This window comes from Pagrus major, chromosome 23 (assembly GCF_040436345.1).
Source record: "Pagrus major chromosome 23, Pma_NU_1.0".
Classification (NCBI taxonomy): domain Eukaryota; kingdom Metazoa; phylum Chordata; class Actinopteri; order Spariformes; family Sparidae; genus Pagrus; species Pagrus major.
This window is the reverse complement of record NC_133237.1, coordinates 5,893,064-5,911,657: the sequence shown is the minus strand read 5'-3', so window position 1 is coordinate 5,911,657 and position 18,594 is coordinate 5,893,064. Positions and strand designations below refer to the sequence as shown.

General features: G+C 40.8%; 1 protein-coding gene across 1 annotated transcript in view; it reads right to left on the bottom strand.

The window, feature by feature from the left end:
• LOC141019544 (myosin-10-like) overlaps positions 1–18,594 on the bottom strand; it is a 54,928-nt gene that overhangs the window by 17,682 nt on the left and 18,652 nt on the right. The window contains exons 4-12 of the mRNA XM_073494493.1: positions 10,384–10,411; positions 7,427–7,529; positions 6,582–6,611; positions 4,127–4,219; positions 2,594–2,657; positions 1,885–1,983; positions 1,246–1,389; positions 996–1,091; positions 200–318 (exon numbers count right to left, since the gene is read on the bottom strand). Coding sequence (XP_073350594.1) covers positions 200–318; positions 996–1,091; positions 1,246–1,389; positions 1,885–1,983; positions 2,594–2,657; positions 4,127–4,219; positions 6,582–6,611; positions 7,427–7,529; positions 10,384–10,411 — 776 coding nt within the window. The remainder of the gene's footprint in view (positions 1–199; positions 319–995; positions 1,092–1,245; positions 1,390–1,884; positions 1,984–2,593; positions 2,658–4,126; positions 4,220–6,581; positions 6,612–7,426; positions 7,530–10,383; positions 10,412–18,594) is intronic.

The following is an 18,594-nucleotide window of genomic DNA, read 5'->3' as shown; positions in this document are numbered from 1 at the left end:
TATAGTTTGGAGTGATATATCATGGTATGACGTCAGACCATGGGCTACAGTCAGGAAAAAACATTAGAAGGATGTTTATGATGCATGAGTTTGCAAAAGTTCACTATAGACCAAAAGATGTTAGCACAGACATAACAATAATAAAATAAACATACAAGGCAAACATAATCCTCAATGACAGAGCCTGATGAGACTTTACCTGCTCTTTGGTCTGTGCCTTCTGTACATAGTCTCGTCCCACTTTGATCCTTGGGGTGAGGATCGCTCTGGTGAACTCCGTAACGTTCATTCCAAGCAGGTGGCAGAGCTTCTGCGCCACTGGGAGTGCGAGGACACAGGAAATATATTGATTGATAAAAATGCAGAGTGCACACTGTTTCACATATATGGCTTGTGAATTGTGTGTTTTACCGTCTTCAGCATTTAAGTTTTATGTTAGGTTCAGATAAGTAAATGATAAAATAGTCTTAAAGTAATATTGCCTAACTCCTTTGTAACAACCCAGGATATAAGACTATAGCCAAATTCTACATATCCTGGCAGGGCTAAAACCCCACAATGGGTCAGGTTTTTGTTTAAGTCAGTCTCAGATCTGTATGTTTAATTCTTCTCACCCCAATACCACAGACTCAATAACGCTATACTCATTCACTCATGCACTCATTACAGTTTTTCTGTCTTATACAGGGAGGTATGCAAGTACAGCATGGTCCAGACTGTTGGAGCATCTGCTGATGCTGACATCATCTCGACATTACAAGCATTCCAATACCAAGAGACACACAATTTAAACTTCTGTGTAATCATGTTTCTTATAGCATGAGCTCACGTTGAATAAGAATGAGTATGTATATATGTGGAAATGATCATCTGTTTTCCAGCAACTGTTGTGTTGCTGGCTGAGGTGACGTGGTCACCTCATTTCTTCCAATTAATGAATCATGAGTGACACTAACATGGATGCATTTTACTTTGACTGGACGTTGCATGTTTACCTGTGTTCTCAGGCATGGAGGCCTGGTCAGTGTTTCTCTCTTTCTTAAAGACAATGTTGCCGAACTGCAGCACTGCAGACACCACCTTCAACATGCCTGGCAAGGTTAAGATAACACTTCAGTGATCTCCAGGGTAGGAAATTAGGTAATGGCAAAGTAAGAGTGGAAACAAAGGGATTTAATTGTAGAAAGAGAAGGAGAATAAGAATACACTGTGTCAGGGCACATCTGGAAGTACTGTACAACTCACAGACAATCTCGTCATGCGTAAAGCTCATGATGTGCATGGCATCCAACGTCTCCTGGAAATTATCCTTGTCCTGCTGGCCAGGGATAGGAATGTTACCATTTGACAGGAAACGGTAGTTGTTAAAGCCTTCGAGGAGCAGGTCCGCTGAAGAAGGAGAGGAAAGAAAGATTTTTAAAGATCTCTTTTCAGTGTATACTCTCTGATATTTATAAAGTGTATTAGGACTATGCTACGTGTGGATTTTGCCCTTAAAAGTAACAATTTTAGTTATTGTTGGATGGTCAAAAAATGCTGTATTGCAGTGAAGTATGTGTTACATTTGCATCTATTTTTAGTCTAGACTCAGGGAGAGAGTGGATAAGTGGGGGAGAGATCCAGTGGCTTTTCAAATCCACTATTTCATAAGAGAAATATGCTGTAAAGTGTCCACTTGAAATGCCTAAGCACGTTCTGCATCACCATGAAACAATGTACTAACGAGCTTAATTAAAACTTAACGAGAGAAAAAGATTAGCTGGCCGGTGCTAATTCAAACCAGCTTTCTTTAGCTCTACTGCTTGCCTGAAGCATATTGTCACAAACAACCTCACCATCATTGCTCTCATACTTTGGTTCTTATAGCGTTTGTCAGACACTCACTTCGAAGATGCTCTCCAGCCCCTGCCAGCAGGCGGTAGAATATGTGGAAGGTCCTCTCATCTTTGGCCTGTCTAATGGCCCTCGACTTCTCCAGAAGGTCTGAGAGCAAAGGTTAAGGACTGACCAGGTAATTACAGCATGGACATCAGGAAACTGATATTGTCACTGTAAATATTACAGTAAATATTATAAAAATAACACATTTCTGCTGATGAGGAACAACAGAACAGTTTAGCCACATATTCTATGACTTGCAGTTTTGCGTGCAGTGCGTGCAAGCACTTTCTGTGTTTTCAGGAATCATACCAACTATTTTAATAAGAGAACTCGAGTTAAGTAAACAATCAATAAATCTAAATAGAAATCACTGGGGAACCAACTCCATACTCTGTCTAGAAATGCAACAACAAAGAAATAATATCCTGAGGAGCCTAATTCATTATTTTCCTCACCAGGCATAAATAAACTTGAATAAAAATGGAGGAATAACAATAAAAACATGTTTTTTTTAGAGCTCAGGCCCCTAAAGCTCTGACTAGGGAATATTCAGAATTGGAATGGCATTCTTGTGGTTAAGCATAAGCCTTGGTGAGTCGTGTAGCCTGACCGCTGCCCTCAGCTCTAAACTCAGTGTGTACTCTGCCCTTTAGTTTTTTGAAACAATCCTTTGACCTCCTGCTCCCTCAGCATGGCCCAGTGATGAGGATACAAGTTTCAATATTGGCCCCAACAATGTAGCCTGTGACGTCAAAGTTGACTCTGATGAACTTCCCCTGCAGGAAACAAAACAAATATTAATGTTGAAAAACAGTTGTTGAACTTGCTGAAACTTCACAGGTTTGTTAAAAAGCACATATCTGTGTGTACTATACTGTATGTGTCATATATTTCTTCTCCTTTGCATTTTAAATGCCACTTTGTGGACTTTGCAGATGACAGAGACATAGTCGAGGACAGAATGCCTATATTAGGGAAAGCCAGGTTAACAGGTCAGAAAGAATCTCAGGCATGTCTGTGGTTTCCTGTCAGTGAATGTGTGTACGTAAGTGTGTGCCCATCTGTTGACCGCTCTTCATCGTTTCTCCTCTGAGACAGCCGGTGATTCATGAGGTCTGAACATCATGGTGGTTAATCTCGGCCACATGGTTTACTTAGTCACACAACAATTTCAAATGCTGAGAGCAAGAATTGTTGTGATTCCTGTAACTCATCATTAGACGATCAGAGATAACAAACTATTAAAAGAGCAGAATCAGACCACTTTATAATAATAGATTTTTAGGAAATTATAAGAGAAAAAAGGCTTATGAAACAAAACCAATCAACTAATAATTTTCTTAAATTAAATAAAAAATAAATATAGTTACGTAATTAAATAAAAAAATCCAAAAGCTAATATTTATTAAAGGATTAGTTTGACATTTTTGAAAATATGTACAGAATATGTAGAGAAAAATTCTACTCTCATGTCTATATTTGTAATAATGAAGCTACAGCGAGCCGCTGGTTAGCTTAGCTTAGCATAAAGACTAGAAACAGGGGAAAACGGTTAGCATGACATAACTGAGATGCTGTATCTTGTTTGTCTGTACAAAAACCTATGTAAAATGAGGTACTGTGGTTTTACAGGGAGGTACGCACAAGAATTCTAATTCTTGGTGGTAAGCAGTAACTTTCTGGAGTCCTGTGTTGATATTAGTGAGCTGAAAGGTGCCGGAAGGTGGATTTTTCCCCCCAACTGAGTCTGTTTGCTGTTTTTCCTTTGTTTCAAGTTTTAATGTTAAGATAAGCTAACTAGCTAGCTAAGCTGTTGACTGTACCTTCATATATACCATAAAGACATGAGATCCCTATCTCTTATATGTTTTAGCATACCATTTAGCAGTTTGTTATTCATCCTAAATAAAAGCAAATCAGTTTAGTTCAAGTTAAAATATGGGAAAAAGAAGAGTTCAAAGGTAAAACATAAAAGCTACGTGGAATGAAATTTCTGATAATATATCTGATAATCTCTTTTATATAGATAATCATGCCAATCCTTCCATAGACTGATTATATTTAAGACCTAGAGTGAGGAACAACATCTCCCTTTTAGGATATTTAACATGTGTTCACTTCTTTGCACATATCTGTTAAGGCAAATGTGAACTGCACTGATAATTAATTTGAAGCTTACGTAAATCTGTTCAGTACATATGTTTAAATCAAGAGAATGGTCATTTAAACAGGAACCATAACTCACAAAGCGGGATGAGTTGTCATTTTTCACTGTCTTGGCATTGCCAAAAGATTCGAGGATGGGGTTGGCTTGCAGGAGCTGGCGTTCCAACTCACCCTGTGGAGAAAGACAGAGAAGTTAAAAAGCCTCCAAGCTGTCAAATATTTCTAACGACTGGCACCAGGTAATAAATCTTTTACCACTATTTATCCCACTTTAATTTGTGTCTGCCAAAAGCAAAAGTTGATGAGGCAAAATCAATTCTTCCCAACAGAGCAGCGAGAGAAAAAACATAGCAAAGGTAAAATGCGAAACCAATCTTTCAGACAGTCAGCAATTCATCATGGCTCTGTTGGCTTTTACTTTAGTCTATTGCAATACAATGTGATTTTTGTCAGGGGAACTCGACAAGTTAACATGCCAAGACAAGCAAATAGTTTGATGGAACTCGTGAAACCACAAAGGCAATATAGCAAATGTGTTTCGACATATGCCCTACAGTGTGTGGTTACTTTGGCTCGAGGTGGGAGAGCCTTCTTCCGGCCTGCACATTCCTATGGCTGTGATGATGGTAATGATGGCTTCCTTTCAAATCTCAAAACCTGGGTTGATAGGCGGTTGGGACATTCCCTACGGACCCGGAAACCTCCAGTTCCTCTATTCATGACACAGTCTGCTCTATCCAGGGCACTGACAGCACAGAAATAGTCCCTACAGCAGATCAGACCCTGCCTTGATCTGAGTCCAGATACTCCTCTGGACTCTGACTGCCCAGGGGGAACAGTGTAAAGTTTGCGTGAGCTCTGACTTGCTGCCCGATGCTGTAAGCCAGACAGAAATGGCGATCGAGGCAAACCTATAGCCCTACTTAGATGTGTTGTTATACAGGAAGTGAGAGGAGAGAGACTGACAGAAACAGAGAGAGAGAGAATTAAAATACTTTGGCCTTTAGAAGAGACAGAACAAGGAAAGAGTAAATCAGAGAGAGGAAAGACTTTTTCAGGCTCTGAATATTTTATAATTAAACAAAACCCAGTGCATACATCCCTGTATTAGTTAAGACTAAACAAGGGTTCTAATCCGTCTTTTTTTCTCTCTGAGAGAAATATTAAGTCTGGCCCCTTCTGGTCTGCTTTCCCTCTTCATCTCCCCCCTTTTCACCCCCTTCCAAACCTCTATCCTCCACCGTATCTTCGCTCTCCCTCGATCCCTGGTTCTACATTCCTCTGGCCTGTGCTCAGAGGCAGCCGTAATGCAATGCAGAAGGGAAGCAGCATTAAGGAGGTCAGCGCGGATGGTGTACTCTGGCTGGGAAGCACTGAGGCCGTGAGTTACAGCTACTCACTCTCAGCTACTGAAACGCAGCATATTAAACAGGCATTCACCCGGATTGTGTGTGCCTAGAGCTGCAGGTTAAAGGTTTCAGTTAAGACTCGACTTCTATTGGATTTACTGAGGACACAGAGACATCAGGTATTGGTTTGGGGGAGAAAGAAAAATAGCTACTGGGTAAATCAAGCAGAGAAGAGGTGAGCCAGAGCATATCAAGTTTTATAGAGAGCACGAGAGGGAGATGATGGAGTTGGGGAGGGTTCAGGACTGTGTCAGCAGAGTCTCATTTGTGTTACTTCTGGGACAAAACAGTATGGATTCAAATCTAAAAGTCCAGGTGAGGCTACAACACCCACATTAAAGCATCCCCTGAGTTCAGTTATTGACTGGGCTGCGAAAGCCACACAGTTGGTTACTGGAATATTATTACCACAGCCAAGGCTAAAGAATAGACCAATGAATTATTAACTGAAATGCTTTTCAAACTAATCACATGCATCTAGAGTGCATAACCAATGGAAAACATGCATGAATATATGAAAAATTCAATCAACTAGCATCATGTTTCGTTGTCCTTTGCATCTTCATTTTACACCTGGGCATGTATCATATATTTACTTGAATAAAATGTTAAAGATGAAGATTAGAGTAAAACATTTGAGGGGAAATGTTTAGTGTGGCTGGGGTCTGATTTCACAGTTGGTGTGCTCATCCTACACACCATGTAAACCTCAGAAACAGAGGGCCGATGAACCTCCACAGACAGGCTGTACAGAGTCAGTTAATGCCTGACAACGAACACTTTTAATTGACAGGTTTGACCTGTCCTTTTTGGCATTTAACTCACATGTGTTTCTAATAGACGTCTCAGTTTCTAACTGTTCTATTAAATCTGAACCATCTGATAAAACAAAGTGTTTTAGTATCATGAGCCTGCGGGTTTAATGACAGATTCACTGGGCTTCAAATAATAATGTGAGAAGACTGAGCCAGCACAAACAAATACCTCATAAAAAGAGAAGCTTAGATTAGTCCATCAACATCATTATGGAAGCGGCAGAGATTGAGAGAGAGGGGCATGCACTTTACACACAAAACATCAAAACGGACCACACACTCTTTTTGAGAAAGCGGGAGAAACACTTGCCTGGAGCTTGAATGCTTTGGGAGATTCGGGCTGTTTGTTATGGATAAACAAATGTAAGTGTTAAAACCTGAAGCGCAAGCCACAGGATACAGAACACCAGTACACACTTAGCCCAGCATCAGGGACACTCTGGCAGAATGGCACTGGATGACATGAAGCAGGAGTCCGGCTATATTAAAATCTATTAGGTTAGCTGTGGATTAATACACAACTTATCAGCTGAATATCAAAACTAAACTATGCACTTCAATTTGAACTAGAACATAGTAACAATACAAATCATTGACTGGATGGTTTGACATTTTGGGAAACATGCTTATTTGCTTTCTGGTGGAGAAACACAAGATGATTGATACCACTCTCATATCTGTAGCTTAGCTTAGCACAATGACTAGAAACAGGGAGAACCTCTAAGGCTCACTAATTAACACATTATATTATATAATCCATGCAAAAAACGAAGTGTAAAAATGACAGTTTGCTGTTCTATGGAGGTTATCTGCCAGACTATTCTTGGTATTGGTCTAAAGTAACTTGTTAATGTAAGGAATAAAAAAAAAATCGTTATTAAGTGTTAGTTTCTGAGCTTTGTTACTGCTGGGCAGAGCCAGTCTCACTATTTGCAGTCTTTTTGCTAAGCTAAGATAATCAGTTACTGGTCCTATGTTCATCAGACAGATATGAGCTTGGTATCGATCCTCTAAACTGTCTAGTGTTAATTATCTGCTAGAAAATAATCTAATAGGTGACAAGGTGCACCATCAGCAATGAGAGTTCAAACGTGATGTCTTTGAGATCAGAGCAGAGGAGATGAGAAGAAAAACTGTAGGCAGTGGGGCTCTCACAGGAATGTTGTGGTCTTTGCGTCCTTTGTGTGAGGAGGCAACGTGGGCCAGGTACTGGATGACCTTCTTCGTGTTCTCGGTCTTGCCAGCGCCTGATTCACCTCTGAAAAAAAATGGGATAGAAAGCATGGCGATAAACATGGGCAGCCAGACGGAGCAAAAGTGTGAATGATTTAAGAATGTTTGAGAGGAAATAAACAGACTATTTTCATGTTGGGTTCTACCCTCTCTTATCTATTCAAACAAATAATTATGACACCCTTTGTTTGCTTTCATGAATAACAGGCTTTTAGTTTCGAGGCACAGCCACACTACAGGAAGTAATGTGTAAGTTGTCCACAGTTTAGCACGGTACAGACAAAACACTGTAAAACTGTCACCGAAAGAACGATAGCTCATCATTATGGTGGTTCCAAGTGATTGGATGAATCCAGAGGAAAGAATAGACCAAGAGAGAAGGAGGCTATCTGTTGTTGTTTTCTAAATCCATCCGTTCGTCGGTCAGTCTGTTTTACTGGAGAACCCTGTGGTTTGGTGGGCCAGTCTCCAAAGTTTCCAGGCTTTTTGGGCCATCTCTAATGATAGCTGTGTACAGGCGGCCCATCCCACAGTCAGGACCCAGAGCCCAGAAAACCAAAGCCAAAACCGAAACCAGGCCAGCAACACTACATCTAGCTACATACCAGTGGCTTTAGTCTAGCTGACTATTAGCTCCAATACACATCGAGAACTGCAGTTTTAGCTGTCGCACTAGAATTCAGTGGGCGAGTGCTCGAACACAGGATACACAGCATTGCAATATAGGTCATCGAGTTACACATCCGAGTTTGGCTTGATGTCTTCATAGTTTTACAGGAGTAATGCATCTCATGGAAATAACCATTCACTGACTTTTCCCACCTTTGATCCTTTTTTCTTTAGATGTTAAACGCACAGTAAGTAACTTCTGCCACTAGGGCTCTCTTAATCAAACAAATGAAAACAAATTAAGTAGTTTGACAATGTTGTGAAGTGGCATGGGATCATTGGAGTTGTTATCATCAGTGTTACACTACCACAAATACAAATGAAAATCCATCTGACGTGACTCACAAAGAAATGGTCGTGGAGGAGGTGATGTTTTAAAAAGGGATGTAACGTTTAGTCATGTTCACCGACTGTCTTCCTCACTCTCTGCTGCATCATCTGATATTTACCCGGAAGGTACAGCAACAGGCGACCAAATAAAACGAGTCGTTACCTTGAATAAAATCATGGATTTGTCTGGGTTTGAACACTTTTAGAAACATTTGGAATGTAGGTCCAAAACTAAAAAAAAGTTCATAACGAAGGTGTAGTCCTTTTTTTTCTAATTTGAAAATGTTATACATACATACATATTATATCTATAAGATGCAGGGTTATGGGTTTGCTTTTGGCGGGACTCCTCAGTTTGAGAACACTATACCTCTTGCCATTGTCTGTTGATCACTCTCTTATGGCTATCTTACATCTGAGGGTCAACAGTATATTCAAATCTTAAGTGTGAGATTCTACAAGTTCTCAGTGTAATGGGGCGCTCCCTGAACTCCTGGTCTTTAGGATACATCATATAGACATGCGTGACCTGGGAGTTGACAGCTGACATCAGTGACTTCCTTCACTCTCTGAAGACACTTTACACAGGTTAAGTGTGGATCATTCATGTAAGTACCATATATGAGTAAGTACTGTTGTTGATGTTATTCATAACACATCACAGCTAAACCACATAACTACACAAGACCGTCTATAATTATATGCTATGCTAAATAGGCTTGTGGCATTTTAACCTGATTAAAAGTGGTTGTTGCAAAGTTCATGCAGACTAAATAGAGTCCGACCTGTATAAACACAGGTTGTGAGCTGGCCTGCACAACACAGTGAGATAACCTGTGATTTTTTTCAAATCAGTGTTTCTCCAGGGTTAACTGTCTTTGGTGGAGGACTAGCATTTGAAGCTGCATTAACACCATGTGGTGCTTTTCTAAAAGGTCTGAAAATCCATTCCCTCATTCTGACTTTCAGCATTATGTTCAGATTGTTATGGGAAATTCAAATGAGAGGGTCTGTTTTTCCTCATACTGTGACGTCTCTACTTCTTTCCTCCATTTTTATGGGCCTATGATTACTTTTGAAGATGCTTTACTGTATGTTGATGGATCAGCAAAAGTCCTTCTCCATTTCTTTTTCAATTAATATTATTATACACTTCCAACTGATGTCTTTTGTACTAAAATCAATACATAGATATCTGGACTGTGATGAAGCAGCTTCTCAAGAATGGGTGACCTACCTCCTTGGGGTAACACTGCTTATATGTCTCCACTGTCACCAACAGAGGGTGTTGTTTTGAGAATTTAGGACAGATTATGCAACAACTCCTGCCCAGTCATTGGCAGCGTAAACTCAAGCCACACTGAAAGAGTGTGGCACTTAATTACTCTCTGCCAAAGGGGATGAAGGCAGGGCACCAAACCGCACTCATAATTCCCTTAGTACTGGGTAGAGCTGCTGCACAACCCATCGTCCGCAAAAAGCTATTTGAAACCAATCTTTAAATAAAACAGCAGGATGATGGGAGCTGGCCAACTGACTCAGGGTTACATTACTTCACAGAGACAAAACAACCAAGTACTTCAGAAGTGATGATCCATATAAATTACTCTCATTGTATGTAACACAATACAATTACAATGCTTATTTTCCTCTTCCTCACTGTAAGGTATATATAAACATTTTGAGAATATAAAGACCCTGCCTTCATATGAAACAACCCTATAAAGGTGCAGCTATACAATATAATCTTCATCTTGACAGTTTCATTTTCCAGCCCATCAAGCTGCTTTATGAACAGAACCAACAGAGAAATGACCTCAGGAGAGCAGAGGAAACGGGGAGGATTAACAGAGAGGAGAGTAAAGAGTTGCAGTACTTACGTGCAAAGGATTGATTGGTCCTCACGATCTGTTGAAAAAAAAAAAAACGAAAAAACACAGTCAGCATCTTTTTATCCTCTCCCTGGTCTGACCCTTCATTAAAACTACCTTATGTGGTCAAATGCAATGCAATTTAACCAGAGATCAGACAGTATGGTAAAATGAACATAACTGACATTGAATGCTTCAGAGAATAACAGGAAACACTGAAATATTGCTCCATGGACACCAAAGTCACATAAATCCAGTGTGTGTGTATGTGTGTGTGTGTGTGTGTGTGTCAAGAGCACATTTTACAGCCAACAGCCCATTCCTCAGCCTCCTTCATCCAGACTTCCCTGCAGAGCCATGCTGTGTAATGGCAATAAACTGACACCCAGACTGGTAACCAAAGCTCTAACACCTTTCATCACAGAGGAATTCAGACCAAGGACCAGATGACAGGATTATCTATGCTCACTGAAGTGTGTGACCCCTCAACTTTGAAGGCTGAAAAATACTACAAAGACCAGAACCAAGAGGGAACTGACCAGTTATCAGCTAACAGAAACTGTCACCATCAGAGCATGCCCTAATTTATTATACCCACTTGTGAACATGTATGTAGCATATTTCTTTCATATATAGATGGATCAGCTAAAAAAAAGCAGGTTTTACTGCCCCAAATTATCAGGCAAAGTGTTTAAGGTCCTGTAGAGCAGTGGTTCCCAAATATTTTGTCTGATGTACCCCAGTAACTAAGATGACCGTAATAACCCCTTCATCGACACCATCCATCAAGTTTGAGCTATCTTCTCAATTGATTATAAACTGGATGTTATTTAACACTATTAATTATCAAACAACATTTTCATCATAAAGATTCAACACATCTTCTGACACCAGCGACAACTACAAACATGCAAAACTGTTCACTAAACTTACTTTTTCCATATATCAAGAGTCATCTGATAAAAAACACATGTAGTATAGTGACTGTTCACTGTGAAACCTACAGGCATGACTTCAAATCCCAAAATTGTCTCCTTGTGTACTGTGTGAAATATGGACCCTGACGTCACCGCACCCTTTAGTGGATAGACGACATAGCTGAAATGACCTTGTCTCATGGGTCAAAAACACAGGCCAGAGGCTAAAACATCTGAGGTGAGCGGCATACAGGAGGGAGCAGCTCTGTGGACGTCATCATGGTGGCATGCTATCTCAGGTTGTGTGTGCGAACGGGCTCCTTGAGCTGAGATGCAATTTAGGTCTTTTGGGTTCCACATAAGACTTTATTGAGGAACAGAGACGACAACAGCTTTGATAATGATCTTAAAGTAATACATCTTGTGCCAGTCACAATGTGAGTCCTCCTCCTCAACTGTTGCAGGAAGTAAGGAGATTTTTCATTTCCTGAGAAAGACAAATTTGGGAACAACTTCAAATTCCTAAACTTAATAAAACTGAAAGGACAGGGGCCACCCGTATACACTCACATCTCACACAACTATGAGCTGCATTGCTAAGGGAATTGTTCAAAATTCTCTGATGTAGTTCTCTTTAGCCAGTGCAGCTAAAGACCATGATCAGTCAGATCCTCTAATGGATAATATTAGCCACCCACTGTGGGGATAATTGCCTCCTCTAACCCATTCACCCACACCTTGTTGTGTGTCAGTTTTCACAGACAGTTAAGACAGTCTTTAAGGTGTTATCTTTCACCAAAGTATGACCTTTTGTTCTTGCGCTAAAGCGTAAACTTCCCTCAGGTGACAAATGAGTTTGGCTGTACGTATGTGTGTGTATGTGTGTCTGTGTGTGTGTGTGTGTGTGTGTTTGCACCTGGAGACGTCACGTCATTAAATGGGGTGCTCTTTTCTCTTTCCAGCAAGAGTCTGCTTTTTCTCATCAAAAAAATGATGAATGTACCAGCAAATGTATGCACACTTGTGCTGGACGTTACTGTAACAGTGGGAATGATGAATGAGCTGCTCACTTTATCCGGCCCACTCTCCCTTGATGATGAGGCAGCCTTCGAGACACGGGTCAAAGTTTGATTACTCTTCCTGTGCGTGTTTCACAGCCACATCTACATAAACCTGATGCTAATCAGATGCACCTAATGTTGATTTTCACAAGACATCACATCTCCAGCCTCACTGGACTGAGGCACGCAACACTGTGTAAGCTATCGTGAAAATGAAAACCAAATACACACTCACTGAACAGCTTTACATGATTAAAGGGAGAACCAGTTTGCATGTGTGACCTCACGTCTCTGAAATTAGCACTTGCTTGTAATCCACTGCATCTCCAGATACAAAAAAAAAAGGTTCACCCTACGTCACTCTCATCCTCCCAAGAGTCCGACAATTGCCCATACAGTTACCTCAAGTGTTGTTCTGGTGCCTTAATAAACACCATGTGACAGATAAGCGTTTCCTCTGGTGTACAAGAACAATGTTTTGTCCCTCTGGCAGCAGCAGCAGCAGCAGCAGACATTTGTTTGGAATTGTAGCAGCATGAGCACTAACAGATAGCATAGCTATACGGACAAAAACTGAGCAACAAAAGAAAAGAAAATTCAGAAAAATGTGTCATATTTATATAAGACATTTCTATGTGTGCCGGTGTCATTATCATTATATCATCATTATAAAAAAATCTCTGGTCAGTGTGGGCGATAAGATGACCTCAGCTGACCCTCACTGACTGATCTGATCACAGATGAAAAAACAGATGGACCTATGAAAGTGAGGTTGGGATGTTTGGGAGTGTATGTGGATAAATGACATGTACACAGCCCACCTTTCATTCCTTTGCCATTCAAAGGAATCTCACAAAAGTCTGATCAAGAAAATAAAGGGTCAGCAAACACACACACACACACACAGACACACACTGTTGAACTTCCATTAGAGCCACACTCACTTAATTTGCTGCCCATCAGACATCTATTTACCCAGCTTACTTCTGATTCCCTTTTTATATCTTTCATTGACCTCATATTCTTCTGCGGACATCCATCACCTCCACCTCTGAGCTCTCTGCACGACAGACAATCATAGCTTTAATCTACCACCTACTTTATGATTCTATTGTTCTGTAAAGTCAGACAACATAAAGTAGATACTGACTTCACTCACCAGAACCAATGGCAAGTTTTGTAATAGCATTCTCTTCCATCTAAAACACATACTTAGTTATCAATTATCAGTTATTGTTCGGAGTAGATTTTCAGATCTTGTGAACTTTTGACAGCCTAGCAATTATAAAGATGTATTCTTTGTTTTGACTTAATTTTTTAAACTTTGTCTTGCTCTGCTGTTAAACTTTATGTGATGGATCTTTTTCCGAAAATTCCCTTTGAACTGTCTAACTTGGCCTGTGCTGTTTGAGTGGGTGTGTGCGTGCATCCATCTGGTCCGTGCTCCCACCTTGGCAGCTGCTGCTTCCTCGATCACCACGGCAACTAACTGCTGGGTCATATTTACCCAGGATGCCATGCTGGCTTGGCGTAGGTGGACCAATCAAACTGCATGTGCTCTTCCCTTCCAGTAGCTCATTACTGCCTCACTAAATCTTTACCCCCTTTGTGTTTCCTCTTTCCCTCTGTTGCTCTCATTTCCCCTTTTCCCCCCATGAATGGTGCAAAGCCAGATTACTCAGACCACTAAAGAGTACTGACGACAAAATCACTTTTCCACATCAACAGATGTTTTTAATTTGAACACCTCATCAGAAGTTTTAGCTGCACTGTTATTTCCACCACAACAACTCACAGCCAGTCATTTAGGTAATGTTAACAGGAGATGGAAATAAAGTTTGCCCGTTCATTCATCAGCTTTTAGGTTAGACCACAGTTCAGTCTCTGTTTGGATACGAGCTAAATGTGAATCTAAATGACAGCACAGGAAAAGGCAGCTTTCAGGCCAATCAGTATTGCAGCAGTGTCATAGCACGGTTCACTGAAGGGTGAAATGCTTCACTTCTGCTCCATGTTCAAGATTGAGAGCAGGCAGTTCTACAAAAACAACACTTTCAACTGATGTAACAGCCATTTCCAGCTCCACAGTGACACCAATTTCCTGAAGTTGATGTAAATTTCACCTATCATTTCAATCAATTTAAACAACTGCGCAGTGTCTGTCTCGTGTGTACGAAAACCGATACACATGATCTCACTTTAGACTCCCATGGTAGGTAGGAGACGGGCCTGTCTTGCACAGCAGGGTTCCTTTTGCTGCTAATAATTTATCCCCCACGAGGATTAAACAAACCCTCATTCCTCACATTCCAGAGCGTTCCCCCCTCTCCCTCCGTCTCAACAAAAGCCCCAATCGTTATCATAACCCCTTATTATCGACCTCATTTAACCTTGTACAGCCTCGGTACGCCTCTCCAGGCTGTAACTCTGTTTATTGTTCTGTTTTCATACCCATACATGTAATCTACTGTAAACTATTCCCCCTTCTTTATATGGAGCTCCTTGTTCTTAGTAAATAAAACACATTTTGAGGCCAAGAGATTAAGACAATATACTGGAAGGTGGGGAAACATGTTGAATAATCTATAGCCCCTTTAACACAGCCTGGTCAAGGTGGATATGTTACGCCATTATTCCACCTCGCTGTTCTGTGTTAAAGGTACGAAGACACCGCCTCAGCAGCGGAGGTAGTAACAATGCCGAATTGATTCATAAAAAAATGAGTCAGCAAACTGGCACGATGGAACAGGGGTGTTATGTTTTGTTCATCGGAGAAAAAAAAACTAATTTGGAGAGTAGAAGAGTCTATGTGGTGTTCTTATATCACTACGGTATGCCTTTGAAACTTGTCAGAAGTAATGTGAACTACAGGTTATATTTATATCTATGTGCAAAAATGTGCAAAAAATAATGACCTCATCATTTAAGCTGCGGTTCAAAATGGATTCCCTTGAAATAACACTCTTAACAGTCATTTTTGTTTGTTTGTATTTAATGAGCAAGCGGCTGAGTGTGCAACAAAATTTCTCATCTCAGCTCCAGACTGAAAAGTTTGGAGGACTCCTGACCATGACCAGCTAAAACATTCTCCACACACCACGCTCAAACCAAACCTTAGTGTTCACACACATTCTTGGCACAAGGATCATAATTACGTCCATTTGTTGTCAATGGTCCTCAGCAATATGGCTCCAGTTCAATGCAGTTTGAGAAAAAGTCGAGCCCACAAATTGCCCCAAATTGTTGCGAACTGTTTTAATTGTAGCTCTGCGCATGTGAATCAGTTAGCTGTCAAACAATCCATGATTGAATTCACGTATTCTCATTAATCTTGTGAAAACACTGGCAGAGTTAACTTACAGTAAGAAATGATACCAGTCCCTGCCCCTTGATTTATTTATGTATAGAGGAACTGAATGACCACCTACTTTTTAAAACATATTTAAAGGAGTTTTCTTGCCAACTAAAGGAGCAAAATCACAATTTTCTGATTAGGAACAAGCAGCTACAAAAAACAAAAATGGAAGTTGGCTTGAAAATGTGATTTTCAACCTTTTGAGGGTCTTTGCAACTGGATGTATCACATTTTTTCCACACTACAGCACGAGCTCTCACAATTTGCTTCATAAAAGAAGTTGTAAAATGCAACTGCACACAGTGAAACTTCTAGTGCCATGGGAACCACTTCACACATGTAAGAAATCCTGAGTGATTGCCAGTGAGCTGCTCTCTCATAAACTGCTTTTAAATGTGGTGAGATCTACACACAAACACACACAGTCATGCACACACAACTCCCTCGTCCCAGTAGAATATGGTGATTGTATTAGTGCGGAGGTAATATAAAAATGGCAGCCTGCTTACTCATAAAGGCCTAAAGCAAAGACAGAACACAGTCCAGAGCTTCTTAAAACCATAGGAACAAAGCCTTGTGTGTGTGTGTGTGTGTGTGTGTGTGTGTGTGTGTGTGTGCGTGCATGTGTGTGTGTATCAGTGAGACAGAGCTCATTCACATTCCCAGACAGTGGAAGTAGCAAACAGTCAGCGTGATCTGGAAAGTGTTCTGGTCTGTGGGTACCTGCAGTGTTTAACTGTCACTTCTAAGCTTCTGGACAATTATGATAACACGCAAATTAAACACAGTTAAGTCGAGAGCTGAAGATGAGTTATAGACTACATCCTCCAGCTGAAGTTTTGATGAGATAAACAGACTTCGAAGCAATATAAATCCTCGAATAGTGATTAAGGTTATACTAATAGTCATGTCAACTACTGTGTGGAATAGAGCAAAGGAGACGCCTGGCTACAAGCAGACAGTAAAGTACCCTGAACGATCACAGGATACATTTAATTCTGACATCCAGTACTTGGTGTCTATGAGTGGCCAATTTACAAACTTGGAGGATATCGCTAGCATAAAGCAATTAAAACAAGTCTCACTGTGAAGGCGTCCTGCTTTTGTATTGCTAAAGATATATAAGAAGCCTGCATTAAAATATCTAAAAATGACTAAACCTTTGTTGTATATTTTGTTGAGTTGTTTACTTACACTGTTACACAACAATGCATTTCATTTGGTAGCCTGTCGCTATCTGGTATGAAGTGAGGAAGGAAGTCCGTGAATGCAACTACATTTAATGTGAATAAAACTAATTAAAAAAACTAAAACTGTGTGTGGTTCAGTTTAATCATTAATCAATAAATCAGCATTCACCAGAGACTCCAGTTGTCACTCTGGCTCCACCCTGTTCTCTCTTTAAGGTTATGTTCATGAGGTAAAGTAACATTTACCCTCCAGTTCCAGTCGACATTACAGAACATAAACACCCGACACTGGTAGTCACCTCTGTGGATTGTTGCTGCAGTCAGGTTGATAAACAGGAGTGAGGATAAATCCACTTTTTTATCCCAAAAGTTTAAAAGTAATCTTTGAGTTCTCCTCCCATTGGAAAATGGCTCTGGGTCAGAGCAGAATCTGATGTGCCTATGGCTGTTTACTCCTCCAGAAGGTCAGGCTCTGCACCCAACTCTCTCCTCTGGAGCTAGCCGGCTCTCATCAGCTGAGCAGCGGCTATGCCCCCACTCCACCCGGCCCTTCCCACACAACACTTAGTAAACATTTTTGTTTTGTTTTTGCTAAGATGCAAAAAATGACGCTTCTTACAGTTCTCATAACGCACCTCAATAGCATCTTTGATAAAGCCACCCTGCTTCCTCAATTTCCACATCTTTTACCACCACAGTGAGTGTTTTACATGTAAGGCTAAAAGATGAGAAATACAAGAGTTGTAAAATCTCTCATTACAGCAGTCACAAGACTACCAGTCCCTGTCTCTAATGAGCACAAAAATGACATCTGTAGCAACTTGCACCAAAGTCAGCAGTTTAATAATTCATGATATCAGCTAAGGATAACACACTAACATTTTGGCTCACAGATCAAACTCTATTGAGTCACTACAATGTACTTCTCTGTACATACAGTATACGGTTGTAACCACTGAGTGACTTAACAGCTCAACTGCTGCTTTATTCACTGTAATGCTGTTGAACCAGCTGTCAGTGAGGCATTCATAGGCATTCATGAGCCTACGAACAGAGGGGCAGACAGCCCCCCTGAGCTGACTGGCCATTTGCGTGTACCAATCTGTGTGTGTGTGTGTGTGTGTGTGCATGTGCTGGAATTCTGATGCCCCTGGTTTCCCTCCCTACAAGCACTGGGGCCTCTTGGGTGTGGAGCAGGCGTTGTTTTCAGCAAGCTGGTGGTGCAACAGAGGTGACATTAAGGGGCAAATTGTTGGGGTATGTCTGTTTTTATGGTTATTAGCTTGTGTGTTTCATCATCAGCCACAAATAAAACACCCCCCTCTGTGCAAATCAGTAACAGAGAGGTCAGAAGCAGACTATACAGGGGAGATGCGTCATTTTTACGCCATCAGCAAATGAACAAACGGGTGGAGATCGTACTTGATCCCACTGCCAGTCACAGGATGTTCCCCTGTGCATCTGGCACACGCGAATACTTCCCAGGCTGGTGAGAAGAGGCGACAAGGGTGTGGTGGGAAGGGACCAGATAGGAGAATGAACAAGGGAAAATGGGGATAGCAGAAGGAAAGTTCACAATGGCAAATGGGAGTCAGAAAAAGCTATAAATACCATCATGTCGCCTGCTGACATACTTGCAGATGAAATCCTAAGTGTGTTTCAGTACTTCTGATTCAGTTTCAGGGTAGTGATGACAG